Source organism: Drosophila sulfurigaster, chromosome 3 (assembly GCF_023558435.1).
Source record: "Drosophila sulfurigaster albostrigata strain 15112-1811.04 chromosome 3, ASM2355843v2, whole genome shotgun sequence".
Classification (NCBI taxonomy): domain Eukaryota; kingdom Metazoa; phylum Arthropoda; class Insecta; order Diptera; family Drosophilidae; genus Drosophila; species Drosophila sulfurigaster.
This window is the reverse complement of record NC_084883.1, coordinates 14,675,967-14,694,889: the sequence shown is the minus strand read 5'-3', so window position 1 is coordinate 14,694,889 and position 18,923 is coordinate 14,675,967. Positions and strand designations below refer to the sequence as shown.

At 37.0% G+C, this 18,923-nt stretch overlaps 1 protein-coding gene across 9 annotated transcripts in view; it reads left to right on the top strand.

Annotated features, from left to right (window-relative positions):
- The window catches only part of LOC133841097 (A disintegrin and metalloproteinase with thrombospondin motifs like), a 57,623-nt gene that overhangs the window by 13,374 nt on the left and 25,326 nt on the right, over window positions 1–18,923 (top strand). For all 9 annotated transcript variants that reach the window (XM_062273378.1, XM_062273384.1, XM_062273383.1 and 6 more), the window contains exons 3-4: window positions 4,238–4,693; window positions 14,424–14,519. In XM_062273378.1, coding sequence (XP_062129362.1) covers window positions 4,238–4,693; window positions 14,424–14,519 — 552 coding nt within the window. The remainder of the gene's footprint in view (window positions 1–4,237; window positions 4,694–14,423; window positions 14,520–18,923) is intronic.

Genomic DNA, 18,923 nt, shown 5'->3' with positions numbered 1-18,923 from the left:
CACACACTGACGGAGACGGAGTTGTTATGTTATTAGTTGAAGTGAACATAATTTCTTTGTATGGTTTGGTAAGCAAAAGGTCGAGTGACACTCTTCCGAGCATTCGTATCGAGAGGCGTTGATTTTGATGTTGACTTTGACCGGGCTAGAAAATTGCACAACGCACACGACAACCGACAACAAAACACCATGAGACATGAGCTAGCTAGAGAGATAAGTGTGTGTAGTATGCCATAAACAGAGTATTGGCCTCCCCGTTGCCAATTTGAAGCACACTTTTTGCGCTAATATGGCGGCTACACCTTTTTACTTTAACTTTGCTCGTTGATGGCTGCTTGCTGCTGGCTGTTGGCCACATTGTTGTTGCTACTTTGTTTATACTTGTTGTCGATGTTGTTGCTGTCGCTGTCGTTGTCGCTGTTTGCTACTCTTGTTGTTGCTGCACTTAAATAGTCGCAGTCAGAGTCGCAGACGTACTCACTATGCCGGTTATATCGGGCGTATGAGTAATCAGACAATTTCAGTAATTGCGCGCACAAAACAGCAGCAGCAGCGACAGCAGCAGCAACAACCGGACAACCAACAGCAGCTAGCTGCAAACAACAACATCAGTCTTAGCCTCACACAAATTACAAACACAAATTTCACAATATCCGTCATTGCACCCCGTCGAAAATTAAAGCGCGCGCCGCACCGGACAAATCGCCAACAGTCGCAGCTGTCGCAGTCGCAGTCAAAGTCGCTGTGAGCCATCGATGAATGATTAGCTGGGGATTCAGTTCACTGGTTCAACGCAAGTTGTACAGCTAAATGTTACTGGTTTTTTATTTGATGGTCTTTTAGAACTTCGTCAAAGCGGCTTTTGAAGCTTCTTAGGAGGCGCTTTCAAAACAGCAGACTAAGAGAATCATTTATTAAACCAGATTCTTAGAATTATGGATGCAATATTCATAAAATCAACAGTAAGAAAAACAACAAAACTTCAATAAATAATTTAAAACAACAATAAAAACATATAATAGTTGATAATAAATAAGTATCATTTAACTAAATAGATTATCATAATGATGAATGCAATATTAAGAAAGGCAATAGAACTAAAATAAATCTAAACTAAATCTTAATATATAGAAATATAGTTTTTAATTGATTGAAAAGTTACAGAAGTAAAAATAATAGTATTGGACATTAGGTATTTTCTATCTAAACAGTTTAAGAAACATAGTATGAAATTTGTATAGAAAAGAATTTTATCAAAAGTCTCAAAAATGATAACCATAATTATATAGTAACAGAGAGAATAAAGTAGTTTATTCTTTACGTTCAATTCAATTGTTTGCCCAACTCACTATTTTCCATCCCTGACTTTACAGCTTAATCGCTGCCGCTAATCTTGTTCATCAACTGGCGAGTCTTTGCATAATTTGTTGTTGATTCCCATTAATTGCAATTAATTGGCAGCAAGGGCTCTCGACAGCAAATAGATCTAGATCTCTAAATATATGCTTAACAGACCCCAAGTGTTGATTGGTGTTTGGTGTTTTGGGTGTGGCCTGCATTCGAGATTTGCATATTGCAATTTACTGCAGGTGCAATCAGCTTTCCAAATGTTTCAACTGCAACCAGAAAGCCCTAAGCAGACAAACTCATATATTCACACACTCACACGCTCTTAACGAGTACTCATCGCTCACTCAATTTACACTCAGAGCAGTGAGAGGAAACTTGGCGCAACGCGTCATCAGTTTCACTTTCAATGGGGCAAAAGTTGCTCAATCTGCAGAGCAAGCCGGGACAGAGTCGATCCCCAAGAGATCTGCTGCTGTCTGTGTCTGTGTCTGTCTGTGTTGCTCCTCGCGTGGTCAAAACACGTTTCAAATGAAAGTAAAAACTCTTTGGCATTGTCTGCGTCTGCTGGTTTTCTTCTTCGTCGAGCTCTTTGCCCGTTTATTCACCTGTCATCGTCGCATTCGACTCATTTTGTAGCAACTCATTTGCGGCGCCTGCCTCATTTCGCCGGCCGTTGCTTGCATTTCAATTAAAAAAGAATTATCACGCTAACTGTTATACAAGACACACACGCTTATACACTAAAATACAACAAGCGTAACTACAACAAAAATAAGCGACAACAAATATTTTCCATGCTCTGGCAGACCTCATGTTGTTTACCTTGTCATCTTCTGGCTCTTGCTTGTTACTCTTGTTGCTGTTGTTGTTGCTGTTACTGTTGTGGCTGCTGCTCTTGTTGTCGTCATTTGCTGTACAATTTTGAGTCATTCCGATGCGGCGAGCCATTTATGGTGCCTCGAAATTCAAGAAATTTGCCTAAATTGCCAGTCAGCAGCAGCAGCAGCAGCCAGATTTCATATTTATCTTGCGCGCCTGATACTTTCAGCGAGTTCGTTGTCTAAGTCTTTTGTTTTTTACCCGACTGTGTGTTTGTTAAAGGAAATTCTAGTTTGTCTGAATTTGACCCTGTAACAAATTTTTTTGTGAATTGTCGATTTGTTGCTGTTGTTGTTCGGAATGCATGCGATAAATAACGCTAGCAACCGATATTCAGCTAGACGGAAATGCGAGCGTAGATTAAGAAGCAGAAGAAAAAAAAATCAAATTAAAGATGGAAATCGCGCAACCGCAAAAATGTTTATAAATCGAAATAGGAACTGCAACTTTTGCAACATATTCACCAAATAATTATGGAGCGCAACTAGATGGAAGTTTTAAAACGCATATAATTTGTTATTGCGCTCAACCGGAAATTCTGCACAGGCAACAAAAAAGTCTAAGTGCTTTTTGCAATCAAAGTAAAACTTGTTTTCCCGAAGCACTTAAATTTAACTGCAATGGATATTAACACATAATAAGAATTTGATTAAGAGAATTAGTGTAAAAAAGCAATTGACATACAAAATGATTTTAAATGTGAAGCGAAGTATTGAACTAATTGCTGGCTTTAGCTCTAGCTCACAATATTATTAAGAATTTTATAAAATGCAATTGACATACAAAACAGTTTTAAATATGATTACAAGTTTCATTACGAATTTGATAACAATAATTAGTGTAACAAGTAATAAGGCGACAAAATCATTTTAACATGAAATGAAGTAATCTAGCACTTACTTAGATTCATAATATTATTAAGAATTTCATAAAAAGAACTAGTGTGAAAAGCAACTGATATACAAATTAGTTTTAAATGTAAATCGAAGCTATTAAATTGCAAAATAAACTTAAGCATGAATGGAACTATTGAGTTATATGTTTGATATACCTTAGAACTACAAAATGACTCAGATTTTGAGTTTGTCCAAAAGAATATTCGTCACAATATTATTAAGAATGCGATAACAATTATTAGTGAAAGATGCCAGATTTCAGTTGCCAGTTTCTCCTGCAAGATAATTGTAACGTGAAGAAAATTTACTTAATTGCCTACTGTAGCTTAGAATCATTAAAAATTAAGGAGTTGATAAAACGCATTAGTGTAAACTTGAAACAAAGTGTTGAGCTAGAATCATATTATATGATTTAATAATGAAGAAATAATCTATAACTATTGTTACTTATGATAAGTTTAGCCAAGTACATCCATTGTTGGCGAATTGAGCAACATCGTAATTGTGTATTAATTAATTTGGTATTAACAAACGAATAAAATATTAATTAAAATACACAAGTATTGAGGGTAGCAGCAGCTCTGCTCTCAATTCAAGTTGCGAGTATAGTAGTATACTTGTACACGCATTGACCGATGATAAGAGTGTGTTTTCCAATTTTAAGAAACACGCAAACAATTTGAACCGCATTAGTTTTTTTTTACTATTTTTTTTTTTGGATTTCTTCAGGCCTTATAGAAATCCAAACAGCATGCGACGCTCTGACCCTGACCCACTTGCTGAAGATACTACATACAACAAAAACAAATTACCCGCGAGGTTTGCCGACTGCCGACTGCTGAGCTGAGCTGAGCTCTGCTGAGTCGTTAATCTCTAGATCACTTGAGTGCCCGTGCAAACAAAAACCGTATAAAAGTACGCGTATGAACCGTATAAACACTTGTGCTGTTCATGAATTATTGATAATTTTTGTTTACTCTTTACTCTTTTTTTTGCGCGCGCTTACAATTAATTGTTTAACAATTGCTACAATTTGTTGGCTGCCCAGCGGCAGAAAACTCTTTGCGTTATTTACACAAAACTCACGCCAAGTCTTTCTTTCTTCTCTTTAGCTGCACAAACAAATGTCACCCGAGCAACTGCATTCGGTATTCCATGTGGACACACACGATGCCGTGCCGGAGTATGAGTTGGTGCAACTGCTGCACCACACGCCTCAGGCTGGACTGCAGCGCCGACGTCGCAGCATCGGTGAATCGTTGTCGGTGGCAACTTCGCCGCAACCGCCGCATCATGTGAAAAAGGATCTAAGCAAAAATTCGTACTACAGTGAACTGAAGCAGAAGGCAGCAGCCGGAGGAGGTGGAAATAATTTGCTGGGTGCCGACATCAGCGACATTAAAGCGCACAACGTGTCGTTCAGCGCCTTTGGTCGCCACATGAATCTCACGTTGCGTGCCACACAGGGACTGTTCAAGGGGGCGCCGCATGAGCTGCGCATGTGGTCGGTGGGCAGCGAGCCGAATGCAACACATGGCCTGGACATGCAGGAGATACTCAACGAGGAGGTAAGTCGTCGTCTGATATCTGATTTTGAATCTTAAATTATACTCTTGAACTTATCAGATTCGAATACAAAAACCAATTGACTACTATTTGTATTGGGCACGTTTCGTTGTTGTCGTTGTCGTTGCCGTTGCCATTTGATTGGTTTCTTTAACGCTGCACTTTCATTCATTTTGTTACATCATAATTTGTAACTTTGTTTTTTATTTCGTTGTTCGTTTTTTGTTTCTTTTGATTTGTTTATTTGTGAGTTCGTTTCGTCTTCCGCTTACTCGCACTTTGTTTGTTATCAACATTCGCTTTAGTTGCGCTTCGTTTGCCACTCTCTTGTCTGCCAGCTACTTTACTCTTTTTTGTTTGGAGTTTTTCTATGCATTTGCCTGTATCTAATCAAAATTAATTGGCCGTATGATAAAGAGATTAGACTGCTGCAGACTATGTCTTTTTTTCTATTTTTTGTCCGGCGGGAACTACTGTAGAGCTAATGTTTAATTACATTGCTTGTTATGTAATTAGCTGCCAAAAAAATAAATAAAAATGTGTAGAAAATCCAATTTTAAAGTCAAGGACGTGCGGAAATCGGCTTATATAAATCGGACAGCCAGATAAGTTGTTGACACTAAAGCGACAATTGATTGTTTCTAATAGCAAGCGACATTATAGGTTGCTAGCAGATGGAACGTAATTAACAGTATTAAAATAGCCGCAACGGTGTAGAAGTCAAGTTTTGAATAACTTAGCAAACATTAGTGGACAGTCTTAAGAAGTTATTATGAAAAATATGCAATACATATTTAAATATGGTTTTCATGCGCTGTGAAGAAATAGAGATATTTGAAATAATATTTATTTTTATACTAAAGTACGCGCAACGCTTTTCTATGCTTTACATGAGCTGTAAAGAAATAAAGTTTTGAATAATACTTAACATTTAAATACTTATTCATGTGGATTGATTATATGAATTTCATAGAGGTTATCTCGTTTGTTTGATTAGCTACCACGTCTTGCTTCTTCGTGTCCTCGTTACAAAGTCATCCTCGCTCTTCTCAGTCACTATGCGTCACGTTGGCACATTCACACATTAATATTATTGAAATTTTCGGTTTTGTATGCTTTGAAAGAGCTTTAAAGAAATAATTATTAAAGAGTTTATACATCATTAATTAGCTGATATTATAGATTAGCATTTTCTTTCATCTCCTTCGTTGTTGCATTTAAATACCATGACAAATTTATTGGTATTTGTGGCCATCGTTAATTGCAGATGTTTTAATACTTAAAAATTCACAATAAAAGCTTAATAAACAGAGTAATTAAATACGAAAATACATTTCTGATATTTTGATGCAAATTTGCCATCATATAAAGTTGTCCAATGATTTTTGTATTGCTTGTTTCTATCACTCTTAATTCTTACTTGTCTTTTTCCATTACAATTCATCTTTCACATGCTTTGACATGGTAAAAAGCAATTTAATTTCACATAAAACCCACACAGAAAGCACTTTTCGTGTCTTTGTCTGAATATATTGCCATGAACGTGAACGTGAACGTGACTTATTTCAATTATAAGTGCTCACTTTCTTTTGCCTCTCTGCTACTGTTGACTCCGAGTACACATGAAGTTCATGCCCATATAAAAATATATATTGATATATATTTAAATTCATTTGGCAAATTATGGGCGTGATCGCAGCGCAAGTGCAAGTGAATTTTTATTGTTATTACGAGTATTATGAGAGTCTCTATCTCTCTCTCTTCACCTCGTTTTTATTTTGTGTCTCATGATGCCAGAGGTTTGGGCAATCAATCGATCGCATTTTGACTTTCGGCGTTGGGTAAAATTGTAGGGGAGTCACAGTTATGTGTACTTAGTTGTGCATAAAAAAATGATTTTAATGCGCGGCACACACACACAAAAAACTTCGGAAATGAAAGTGAAATGTCATGTCAGTCGCAAAGTTGGTTAGCTGCTCGCTTGCTTGGCCGCTTCGTGATTTATGTGTGATAAATGCGGAAAGATTTATATAGTTGTGTATTTTTATTGGGAGATTTTTTCGGCTTACTATTTTTAATTAAAATGAAATGCGACGTGGCCATTTTGTGCTGTTTGTGTTTGTGTGTTTTATGCAACTTTACAGCAAAACCCACATAAACACGACATTTTCCGAGTGTGACTGTGATTTGGCAATTATTTTTCGCCCGCAAGAAAAACTTTTGACTCATGCCACAAAAAGCCAAAAATTCAACACAGAAACAACAACGTCAACAAATCGCCTGCGGCTGTGGAGCATATAAAACAACAACGAAAACAACAACTACAATTGAATTATTTTGTATTTTCGGTTTTGCTAATGGCAGCACTTTACCTGCCTGAGAGAGACCTTCCATCAGTCGAAACATTTATTCTAATTTGTGGCATGAATGGGTTCATTTTTGTCTGTCTGTTATTGTGTGATTTTTTTTTGGCAACTTTTGTGGCTTTTTTGGAAATTAACTTAAGTATGAGAAATCCAACCGCATGCGGGAAATTGTTGACCAGCATCTGAATTATTGACCTTGTTAAACAATAGAATTAACACACGGGAAATTCATATTTTTAAACAAATTTGCTGCTCAGAGTATCAGAAGTTAACTTTCCAAAAATTAGCTTGAACTTAATTGCACTTTTCGATTGCATTTTGCAGCGATTCGTGCAGTGAAATTTCTCATTCAATATCGGGGCAAGCACGGGCAACTCCCTAAAAATTTTCTTTCCAATTTATTTTGCTTGCGCCGTGGCTTTTGCTGTTGCCACAAAAAAAAAAAAAAACGCAAAACAAAGGCAAACACAAGGCGTCGCACGGCACTCCCACAGCCGCATTCAAGTCATAGATAGCAGCCAGCAAAGGTCAGGCGCAAAAAAATTAAATAAAATAAGATACAACACAACATACATACATATAGTATAAATAAAGGTGCAGGTTTCCTCAGTCGGCGGCCTCAGTCTGCCACCATGGAAGCCATCTAAATGGGCATAGCGAATTTTCTTACAAACAGGAAAAATATTGACGAACAAATTAAACGGCATTGCCCGTGTGCGAATTTGTTGTGTAAAATATCAAATATAATTGCAAAAGGAATAAAAATTTTATGCGTGATATATATTTAAGTACCTTTGTTGTGAAAAATATCAAATATAATTGCAGAAAGAATCAATTGCGATGCGTTTATTGAGAGTTTGAGCATTCAGCCTTGGCCACTTTGTTGCATGTAAATAAGCCAAAAGTTTCTTGCAATTGATTGGCAAATAGCCTTAAAAGGGGCACAAAGCACAAGCACAAACAGAACAATCCCCAGTTCCCTGGGCTTGGCAACCTGTGGCCAACTGCAACATTGCGCCGCGACGTTGCGATGCAGTTCAATTACCATAAAAAAAATACAAAAGCCAAATACACACAATAACCAAAGTCTTGGGCAATGAATGTGCATAAAGGCGCTTCCTCTCCTTCGAATTGAAAGCAACTTAATTAAGTTTCGAGAGCAAAAAAATGCATTTTCGATGCCGAGCGCATAATTAAAATGCTGTTAAGGCAATTTCACAAGCCCAAAAAATACAAGCAAGAAAGCTACAGGCGAGTGGGCTCAACTGTGAGGTACCCTCTATCGATGTTGAATAAAATGGAAACAGTGCGGTATTATTCCTAAAATATACCGCAAAAATACTAACAATATACCAAAGGCTACATTTGGTTTCCAGATTTTCATCCAAAGCAACTAAAATTTCTAGTAACTATTCGTTTTTGCCCATACAAAAGTATTTCTTTAATAACTTCCAACATTTTTAGCTGATCACAACCCAATTTTCTTAGAGAAACAAATTATTATCCCCTCCTAACCTATGGGTAACGGGTATAAAAAATGGTAGTAGAATCTGTTGTACAAATTCGTAGTTAATGTGTGAGTTTTGAATACTTTTTTTTTGTAACAGAAACTTCAATTACACAAGCAAAGCGTAGTAGATGCTGCTGCTGTTGCTACTACTTAATAGTTGTGTTGGTAACTGGAGTACCTTGTCATTGCAAAACGAGCAGCAAAAAAGCAGTTGCGAGGCGCCGAAAGGCTGCCTTGATTAATGAGCTGGCGATTATGGCCAACGTTTGGCAGCTGAATGAATTCGAAATTAGCTCACTGTCTCACTGTCTCCCACTGTCTCTCAGTTGTTGCCCAGCTACCAGACTATTGCATAGAAAGCAGTTGAGGCTGTTATTGCTTGCATTTCGCTAGCTTTTTGGTTTTTGTTTTTTTTTTGTTTTTCTTCGAACTCTGCTGACGCTGCAATCGCTTTGCTTGGTTGCATAATGCTCCCGACTTGTTGCCTGACAGCCTATGTTATTGTTGCCTTGTTTCAGTTGCTGTTGCTGGCCATGCTCATGTTGCAGTTATTGTTAACGCTGAGCTGAGCGGCTTGTTGCTTTGTAGCACACAAACACACACACAGACAATCAGCAAGGCAAACTCAATCTCATAGCCGCCGAGGTTGTTCATTCCCTTTTTTGCACTATAAAAAGTACGAATACGTAGACGAACATTGAGCACCCCCAGAGTAACGAGAGTGGTCAGCCGCTGTGACTAGCTTTTGGTTTCTTTTTGTTTTTTTGCTGCCTTGGGAAATTTGCTTATCTGTCGGTGGCAACCAACGAAAAAAATTTAATGAAAGCTTGAAGTAAGCGCGGAAGTTGCCGTCTTTTTCAAGCAAACTATTATTAAATGTCAAAACTTTTGAATAAATTGAAGTTTTTAATTGAAAAAAGCGTTTCGGGACACAGAGCTGACATATTGATCATAAATAGAAGACAGTATTTCAACCCGGCTTAATTGTAGTTGATTCCAAGCTTAACATGTATTTAAGCGCAGTTTTAAGTTGATATTTTATTGCATCGGTATTTTGTTGATATAAACTTTTTGTTCGATTCGATACTTAGCATGTCGGTACTTCTTTCCTTGTAAATCTTATTTTGTTTAAATCTGATAAATTCAATATTGCTTTGCACCGATATATTCCTTACATAAACGTGTAAACTTATGAGATTCGATATTTATTATGAGATTACTTCTAAATACTATTTAAATATTTCTTTACAAAAATATGAATTCCAATTATAATTTGGTTCAGTTCAATATAACTTAGAAATTAAATCTTTAGAGTTGGTTGAGTAGATATTGATCGAGGTAGTATTTTGATACAGTGAAAAGTATTCGTTTCAAAGAATATTTACTTTAAGATTTCTCTATAACGGTATATTCTTGATAACAAATTATGAAATACATTCTCCAAGCTTAAATCGTGCACCCACATTTCGCTCACAAGTTCTCTTTCGTCTAATCCGCAAACAATTGAAATAATCTGACATAATCATAACATTGATCATCGCTGGCCAAAATAAAATGTGTAATTAGCCAAATAATGGGCCAGACAATGAGTCGCATTTTGAGGCAAATCGAAAACCAAAAAAAAGCCTTGGCATTGTGACGGCCAGAAGAGCATAGCCAAAACAAAACCAAAGTAAACAAGCCTGAACTGAACTGAACATTGAAATCAATTCAACTGCGTATTGTGTCTCGTATCTATGGGCTGGCATTGTGTTGTAGAGTGTACACTGTGCATAAGAGAGCGAGTGCATAATGGTGTGTAATAAACGCGCAAATCAAGTCCAACACGCATCAAGCGATAAATGGAAATCATTATGCGCGCAGCCAACGCGTCGTATGCGTAACCAACGACGCCCACACTCGAAACTCGAAGTCGATGTCGATGTCGATGTCGCTGTCGCTGTCGCCTGCTAATGCGTTAATTGTCAGTTAGCGTGGTTAAACGGTGTTTGGATTTATGTACACATAAACAAATATGTGCGTATTCACCAAAAAAAGCAGAAAAAAGACAAGACACCGTTGAAGCTTTGTTTATAATTGCAGCGTGGGTTTTGGACCCGTAAAACAACTTCTAAAAGCCAAAATACTGACTGACTACGCTTTCATTTCGTAGACAATGGCAAATTAAATAGCTGCTTAGGCTTGAGGCTAGGCGCGGTAATAAGCTGTGATGAATTGGGCTGCGCGCTCGAAAGAGGTTCGCACAAAAGTTCAAAGGCTAATTTTCACTTCGTCAAGTTCGTTGTCTAAGTCATTTGTTTTTTCTTTCAGTTTTTTCTCGATTTTTTGGCCGTGGTCTCTTTCTCTTTTGCGCTAATTTGCATAACGCGCTGCCAGGAAGTTGTTACAAATCGAGTGCGGCTTTTTATTCACTTACTTTCCGCTGGGCATTTGCTAAGCTCCAGCGAGCGAGTGAGAAGGAGTCTTTTACTTTCTCGCTGCCAAAACAATTCTCCGCTCTCTATTGTGTGCCGCCCACACACATTCAGCTAGAAAGCGCTGGCGCTGCTCTTTAGTTAAGTGTCCATTTTGGTTGATGACCCGACAATCTTTCATCTAATTGCTTTGAGCGTATTTCACTCGCTCGCCGCTGCTGTTGCTCCACATTATAAAAAAAATTTGTTAATGAGCCGCAATTTATAAAAATAACATGCGAAATACGCAAAGCCAACAAACTGTGGCCGAAGCCCTTGGGCCCAAACGTGAAGTGAGAAATGTGATTTGCATAATGCGCCAATTGAAAAATTGCAAAACCATTTCGATTGCCGTATCGAGATCTATTTTAAATGCTCTGTCTTGTTGCCATTTGTAATTAACAATTTACGACGCCGTTAATTAAATAAAATATTGACGCCAATCGCAAGACGGCGACAGCGCAGGCAACACTTGACAATTCTTAGAGTTCTACAATTGTACAATTCATGCGGCGCGTTGGCTAATTAAAATTGCATTTGCAGCCAAAAACGGGCACAATTGTCAACGAGTTAACAAAGGAAATTGGTCAAGTCGTATGCAAAGTCGATTCAAGAGCACTCCAAAAAAAAATGAAAAAGATTGAGAATACATGAAAAAAGGAATAACAAAAGCTGCTGCAACAACAACAAGACAGCAGAATAAACGAGTCTTTTGGCACGTTAAGTGGCCACCGGACACTAGCTATTCAGAAATTGTGGCCAGAAAACACACTTGGCCCGGCCGAATGGACAACAAGTGCCTTGATTCTTGTTCACTGTTCGGTGTTCACTGTTGCCAGTTGTCAGTTGGCAGCTGAAGTTGAAGCTGAAGCTGAATTAGAAATAGAAATATAAATATATACAGAAAACAGCAACAGAAATAGAGAAATACGTGAGCCATTTGGTGTGGGGGTCGCTCTTGTTGCTTTGAACTTATTTCCACAAGGTCGTTAGCCAAGACATGTCAGCCAGCCCGTTAACAACAACAACAACAACGACAGCAACAGCAACAACAACAACGAATTAAGCCATAAATGTTTGTTGCACATGAAAATTACTATTTATTGGCCGGTGCGTTTGCGTGTCAACATGTTTGGCGGCCAAATGTAAGACAACCAACCAACTGCCACGCCCCCCAATCTGACATGCTTGGGCGACAGCCCATTGATTTGTTTAACCAGCAGACAAATTCTGTTATTAACTCCATTGATCAGCTGACAGAACTAGCTTTCTTCTACGGCTTTACTTCAAATGAGCTACATACTTATTTTCTTTAATAATGTTAAAGAATATTATACTAAAATTGCTGATTTCCTTTGGTTTATTCAACATTTTAAAACTAGCGTCTTCCCAAAAACATTTGACATAATTTTATTAAAGTATCATTCTATGTTATATGTATTGTTTCAGCTATTATTATTTTTATTTAAATGTTTTATCAATGATAGTCAAACTCTAAAATGCATTTTTCTTGTAACGTCTTTTATTTTAATTGGCCTTGTCTTAATAGATAATCCTTTTGTAAATTGAATTTATATTCCTTATAGCTCTTCTTCTTTATCGCCTCAGCGGCTTTAAAAATATCGTATAATATAACTGATGCTTTCATTTATTCTACATTTTACAAAGGTTCTCTCAGTTAATGTTTTTATTTATTTATTGTACATTTTATAAATTTATAATTCTCTAAGAAATTTTCACTAACATGCTCCATGATTTTTGTACTAATTATGTCCCTATACCATTATTTAATGTGATAATTCGTTAAATTTTCTATTGAATTCTTAAACTATTGCTAGAATATATTCCTATTGAAAAGCTTTAATATGTTATTTACTTCAAACAAGATTTGATATGCCTTGAATCATATGAATTAATTTATCGGGTTTTATTTTTTAAAATTATCGTTTGATATAATTTGAGATACTTTTGCTGACTAATTTGTTTATAGTCATTACTTACTTTCCTTTTCTATTTGCTCTCGTTGCTCCAACATTTTGCATATGACAACTAGTTATCTGCTTTATTTGTTCATCCGTTGTTAAGTTTTTGCTCCTTCACCATTAATTTCTCCTCATGTTGTTATTCCTTAATGCTCGACTGGGAATTGCGTGCGAATATCTCATTCAATTATGCATGTTGGACACTGATTTCAATTTGCAAGCCACATCTTCGCCGGCTGCTTCATTGTGTGCGCATAAACCGATGTTTGATTTATGGCCAATGCGGTTTCTCGGCTTCTCGGGCTGCTTTCATCGCATGTAAACATAGACGTAGACGCAGACGGAGCCGCAGACAGGCTCGTTATTGGCCAGTGGCCATTTGGTGACTTTGATTTTGGCACTTGGCTTAGTTTTGCTCAGCAATTTTTTGTTATTTTATTTATTTATATTTTTTTTTACTTTGTTTTGGCCAGTTATGAAAATGATTTATGCTTGTAATTTGATAGAGCGCCGTGGACAAGTTTTGTGCTTGGATTCGGATTCAGATTTGGCCTGGTCTCTGTTCCAATACGCAGTCAATGCCAAATGCCTGATGTCAAGTGTCAGATTACATTTATTTTGATATTTATTACAGAGTTAATGGGCAGGCGCAGCGGCAATTAATTTAATTAGTTGCACAATTTGATATTCGTACGTTTCAAGTGAAATAAATCTATGCTAATCCATGCATATCCCCTGGGCTTTTTCTGCTCCGCAAATTCGGCAATCTAAATTGCCTTGAAACAAAACCAAAAAAAAAAAAAAATTGGCATCAAAACAAACACTCGAATGTCGATGTCAAAGGATTGCAAGAATAACTTAAAAGCAGAAATAAATAAAAACCAGATCAAGAGCCAGTTGGCCAAATGTCAGAAGCTTAAGCTTTAGTATAAGTTTAAGTTTTCATGGTCAGGCTGGCAGGCAGGCAGGCAAAGCGAACACGGCACACACGGCGTATGAGTGACATGCATGCTGAGGCGTCACATTTGCTGACCGAGTGCATAAATCAAAGCTCCGCTGCCGCATAAACCCACGCAGACAACGCGATTCTCTTTCGCTCTCTCGCTCTCGCTCTCTTGGATCTCTTTAGCTTGTCTGTGTGAAACTCTTGCCATTGGCGTTGTTTAATTAATATGCAGCTGCCAGCTGACCACGCGCTTTGCCACAGAATTACAGACCTGCAGCAGTTTTATTCAGTTTTTTTTTTTCTATAAAAAATTACTTTACATTTAGTTTGACCAGCTTCAACTTGGTCTACCCTTGGCATGCTTGGAATGCGAGCATATAAATCCAAATTGTTTTGTTAATTAAAAGCACTCAATGCGACCGGATCAATCAAAATCTAAACTCGTATCTTTTCTCTCTCTCTCTTGCATTTGCAGCATCACAAACATGAGATCGGCGAGGTTTTTCAAGATGAGCACAATATGGCTGCGATTCTGATGCGTCGTCACATGGAAACGGGCGATTTGATAATGGTAAGTGCTCGCTTTAAAGTTTACAATAATTCGATAATACAATTCAACACAAGGTCAGTCAGTCAGTCAGTCAGTCTGAGTAATCAATAAACGTGCAACAAGAATTTCAATTAGCACGCCCCCAGCGTACACTCTATTGATTCTGTTAACCCGACCAAACTAACTGTTATGACTACTGGCCATTGTTAGCTGGCCAAAACGCGGCTTGGCCCATTGTCTGTGTTACTTTTCAATGGCCACCGAAATGTATAGAGTACACGCCACTTGTTGTTGTGGGCCGCACACTTGTGGGGCAGTTACAATTAAACGCCTGCATAATTTGCGGATTTAGACAATTTCTGCTGATTAAGCATTAATTTATATAGCGGCGCCTTTTGCTGCGGTAGCCACAAATGTGAATTGCATGTCGATACACATTAGACATTGTCAAATGATCAGCTGCAAAAAATGACAACGACAACAACGACAAAGCTAAAGACACTCACGAGCTGGTCGTCGCAACCTAATCGAGCACCTTGACCAATTTGCTTAAGTGAAAAGTCTGGTGGCGTATGCGCAATATTTTCAACTGCAAAGTGGATTATACTTGCACTTAAATAAATGAGATTTGGGCAGGAAACGTAACTTTTGTTTAATTTCCCCCACTTACATACTTCACTTAATGAGACCTCATTTAAAACAATTAATTATTTGAAGACGCATTATTTTCCTGTAATTATATTAATAACTTTGCTGCTGTTGCTGCCCCATAAACCAGACCATAAAAAAACCAAAGCTAAATGGGAATTTTTATATATTACGTTAAAAGCAGACCATAAAAATTGGAATTTGTATTTATTACGTTAGTGAAGAGTAGAGGGTATTATGGATAGAAATGAGTATGTAGTATTTTATAATTAATTATTAATATCAAAGCTTTGACAAGTTACAGATGAGTCAAAAAAAAAACAAATAAGAAAGCTACAGTTGAATGCGAGATACCCTGTACTTGATTTCAATAAAAGCAAAGCATTGTGGTATTATTATAAAAATATACCAAATTAAAATACCAAAAATATTCAAAAATATACGAAGCGCTATATTTGCTATATCAATATTCTTTTACGTTTTAAATATTACGATAAAGTAAAAAAACAGATTGCCAATCAAATAAACTATAAGATTAAGATTCAATTATAGTAGACGTTTATTTGTCATATAAAATTATTTTTTTAAACAAAGTTATAAAGAGCTGGTATAAAATACAGTGTTTATTTTCAACATTTATAAAATTCAAATAAATTTCAAAGGCAACCACATTCTTTGAGCATTTTCTGCTTAAATATGTTTTACATAGGCCTACTCAATTTAATAAATCAATTTAAAATAATTGGTTGATGGTTTCATGATTTCCTCATGTTCTTTGTTGACTATAAATTTTAATTGATTAAAACAGGATGCAACGAAATATTTTATTGAATTCTTTTTAATTACAAACCAGTTTATTCTTGTCTTCAGAGTTGTTTTCCCCTCCCACAATATTCAATCAATTTCAATTTAAATCAAGAGTCAATGATTTTTATATAAACAAACATTGTTTATGACATATTTCAATTATGCAACTACATAATCGTACATCATGCATACACTTCAATAATGCAATCAGCAAGCAACGTTCTAAACATTTCCTCAAATCAATTTTATGGGCTAAAGTTCAATGTCAAGTTTTTGATATTTTTGCAGATTTTATGACGACTAAAATGTTGATAGATTGTCATGGCTTTTAATTATGGCAACAATTGGCAATTAACATTTAACCTGTGGTGGGGCGGAAATAGAACCCGTAATACATGCTCGTAATAGAATTAAGTGCGAATTTCTGTCGTGCCATAATTGGCTTGGGAAATTCTGATGAACTCAATGCGCAGTCAAATGGCAAACTTAAAAGTTGGACTTGAAATCGTTGTTGATTGTTTCTCAACAGCGATCAAAGCAAATGTCACAATGCCAAAAATTAATAATCAATAAGCGAACAGATATGCATAGCAATAGGGTCAATCAATAACAAGCTGGGCCAGCAAACAAGGTTTCCACTTCGGCCGGTTACTTCCTTTATTTTATTTTTGTTAAATATATATTTTTTTTTGTTTGGCAATTAATTGACGTTTTGCTCATTTTTAATTTGTTAGACAAAAATCGAAAAAATGTATTTTTGATAATAATTACACAGACAAGTTGTTGGCCAAGCAGTCGCTCGGTCGCTCGGTCAATAAAAGGTCAAACAACAATGTCTGGCTTTGGCTCTGGCCCGTCTTGACCGACTTGTTATGGCCAAGTGCGCTGAGGTGCATGGAAATAATGTTGAAAAGTTGTAAAAAATTGAACAATTCATAAATAATACTCATACTTGTGTGCACCAAACAAAAATGTTTGTTCGCTGACATTTTGAAGTGCAAAGCGGCGGCGAAAATTTCGCAAGCGCAGCTGCTCAGGCCGCTGTGCTAACTTGGCTACTTGGCTAGTTGGTTAGCTTACTGGCTGACTGACTGGTTAGACGATTGGCCGGGCCGGTTGCCTGTTCCCCGTCTTCCGGCTTAGCTTTGACATTAAGCAGCATCAGCTTGAAAATATCAAAACGCCGACTTGTAATTAAAAACATCTCGGAAAGACAACAAAAAAAAAGAATCGACAGAAGATGTCTAAAGACAGCGCGCGACAATTGCGCAATCGACTTGTCGGCGGCCAAATGAAGTTGCTGCAGTTTATGTCCATTTAATTAGGCCCACCGCATAGTTGGTGCCATAAAATGTGCGTCTCACTTTAGTCACACTGCAATGCACTGATTGAAATACATATTTCTCCTCTTCGTTGTTGTTGTCGTAGACTATTGGCCAATACACCCGCATTCTGCGCACAGTGGGCACGCTTTAAGCTGAAATTGACACTTTCTTAGCTGTCAACAAGCTGACATATTTTGCAGTTCTCAATTCTGCAAAAAAGTTCGCTGAAGTTTACGCATTGCGACCACCATGCAAACAAAAGACTTAAGACACAAACTTGCTGACAACAGTTCGAGTTGCCCAAGCTCGCGGCACAATTTGTACAGCGGTTGTAACTGTTGTTGTTGCTTTGGGCTTATTTAATTATAGCTCTGGCTGAGGCACGCACTATTTGTTTTTGCTGCTGCTGCCGCTGTGGCAAGATTACATAAAAAGTAAACCAAATGGGCAGCAACTGTGATCATTAAGTTACGAGCACTCACTGGGCGAGGCGCGTTGAAAGCGAAAGGTAAAGGGAGTGAAATGCTTTTAGAGTACAGGAAACACCATCAATTTTGACATTGAATATGTGAAATTATTCGCTCGACTGCGTTGCCAATTATTACGACAATAATCCGCAGAGAGTTTGCAATTATTGTGGTACTTTTTTTGTGTATGGCTAATTAAATCCATCGTCTTAGCCTTTGGGCAAATATGCAAATTGATGACAATAATCATTCAAGTGCTTGGCGCCTGCTAATTGTTTAATATAAAGTACATTGCACTGACTCAGTGCTGCGTAAAGTGCGTTGAAATTTATCAATGAAGAAACGAGCTCAAGGGGAACCCGCACAACGAGCCACATCAAAAACCAAACAAAACAAAAAAACAATCATCCATCAAAAACAAAAAAAATAAAGCGAGTGAGTACGCGGCGCAATCATAATTTTTCTGCTCGCCAGGCTTTAATGCCTTATGGCCAAGATCAAACAAATGGCCTGTGCCATTTGCTGATAAATAAACTATTTTGGGCCAAAGCCAACTGCGCGCTTGATTAATGCTAATTACGCCAAATGTCAGGCCAGCGTACAACTCAACTGCCTGCCCGCCGCTTTTTGTTTAAACAAATTAAGCAAAAGGTCGCACTTCAGATCCAATGGCTTGATCTTGCATGAAATGCTAAAAATGCACCTGCATTGGATTTTAGATAAAGAATGCGAGCTGAGCAAATTAGCCATATTTTCTATACATTTTAAGAATTTCATTCAATATTAAGCTATAACAGGGGATTAAAAAGTGAAAATATTAATGATTTTCAAATTGAGAAATTCTTTAAGAATATTATTTCAGTAATTCAATAAAACGCCTACTTCAATTTTGTACTCTTGTATATTTAAAATGTTGTACAATATCGATATGCCAATTATAGATTTTGGTATATTTTCATAGAATGATTTATATATAATATATACTACTCATGCTGAAAAGCAACAATTTAGTCAATCCTCAAATATCTATTTTTATCAATTTTCTTCTTATAAAAAGCTGGTGACAAGCAACATTTAATTTTCAAATTTAGTTATTACTCAGGTATCTATTGGTAACATTTCACTTAAAACAAAAAGCTGCTGACAAGCCACAGTTTACATGCAAATCGTTGAATTTT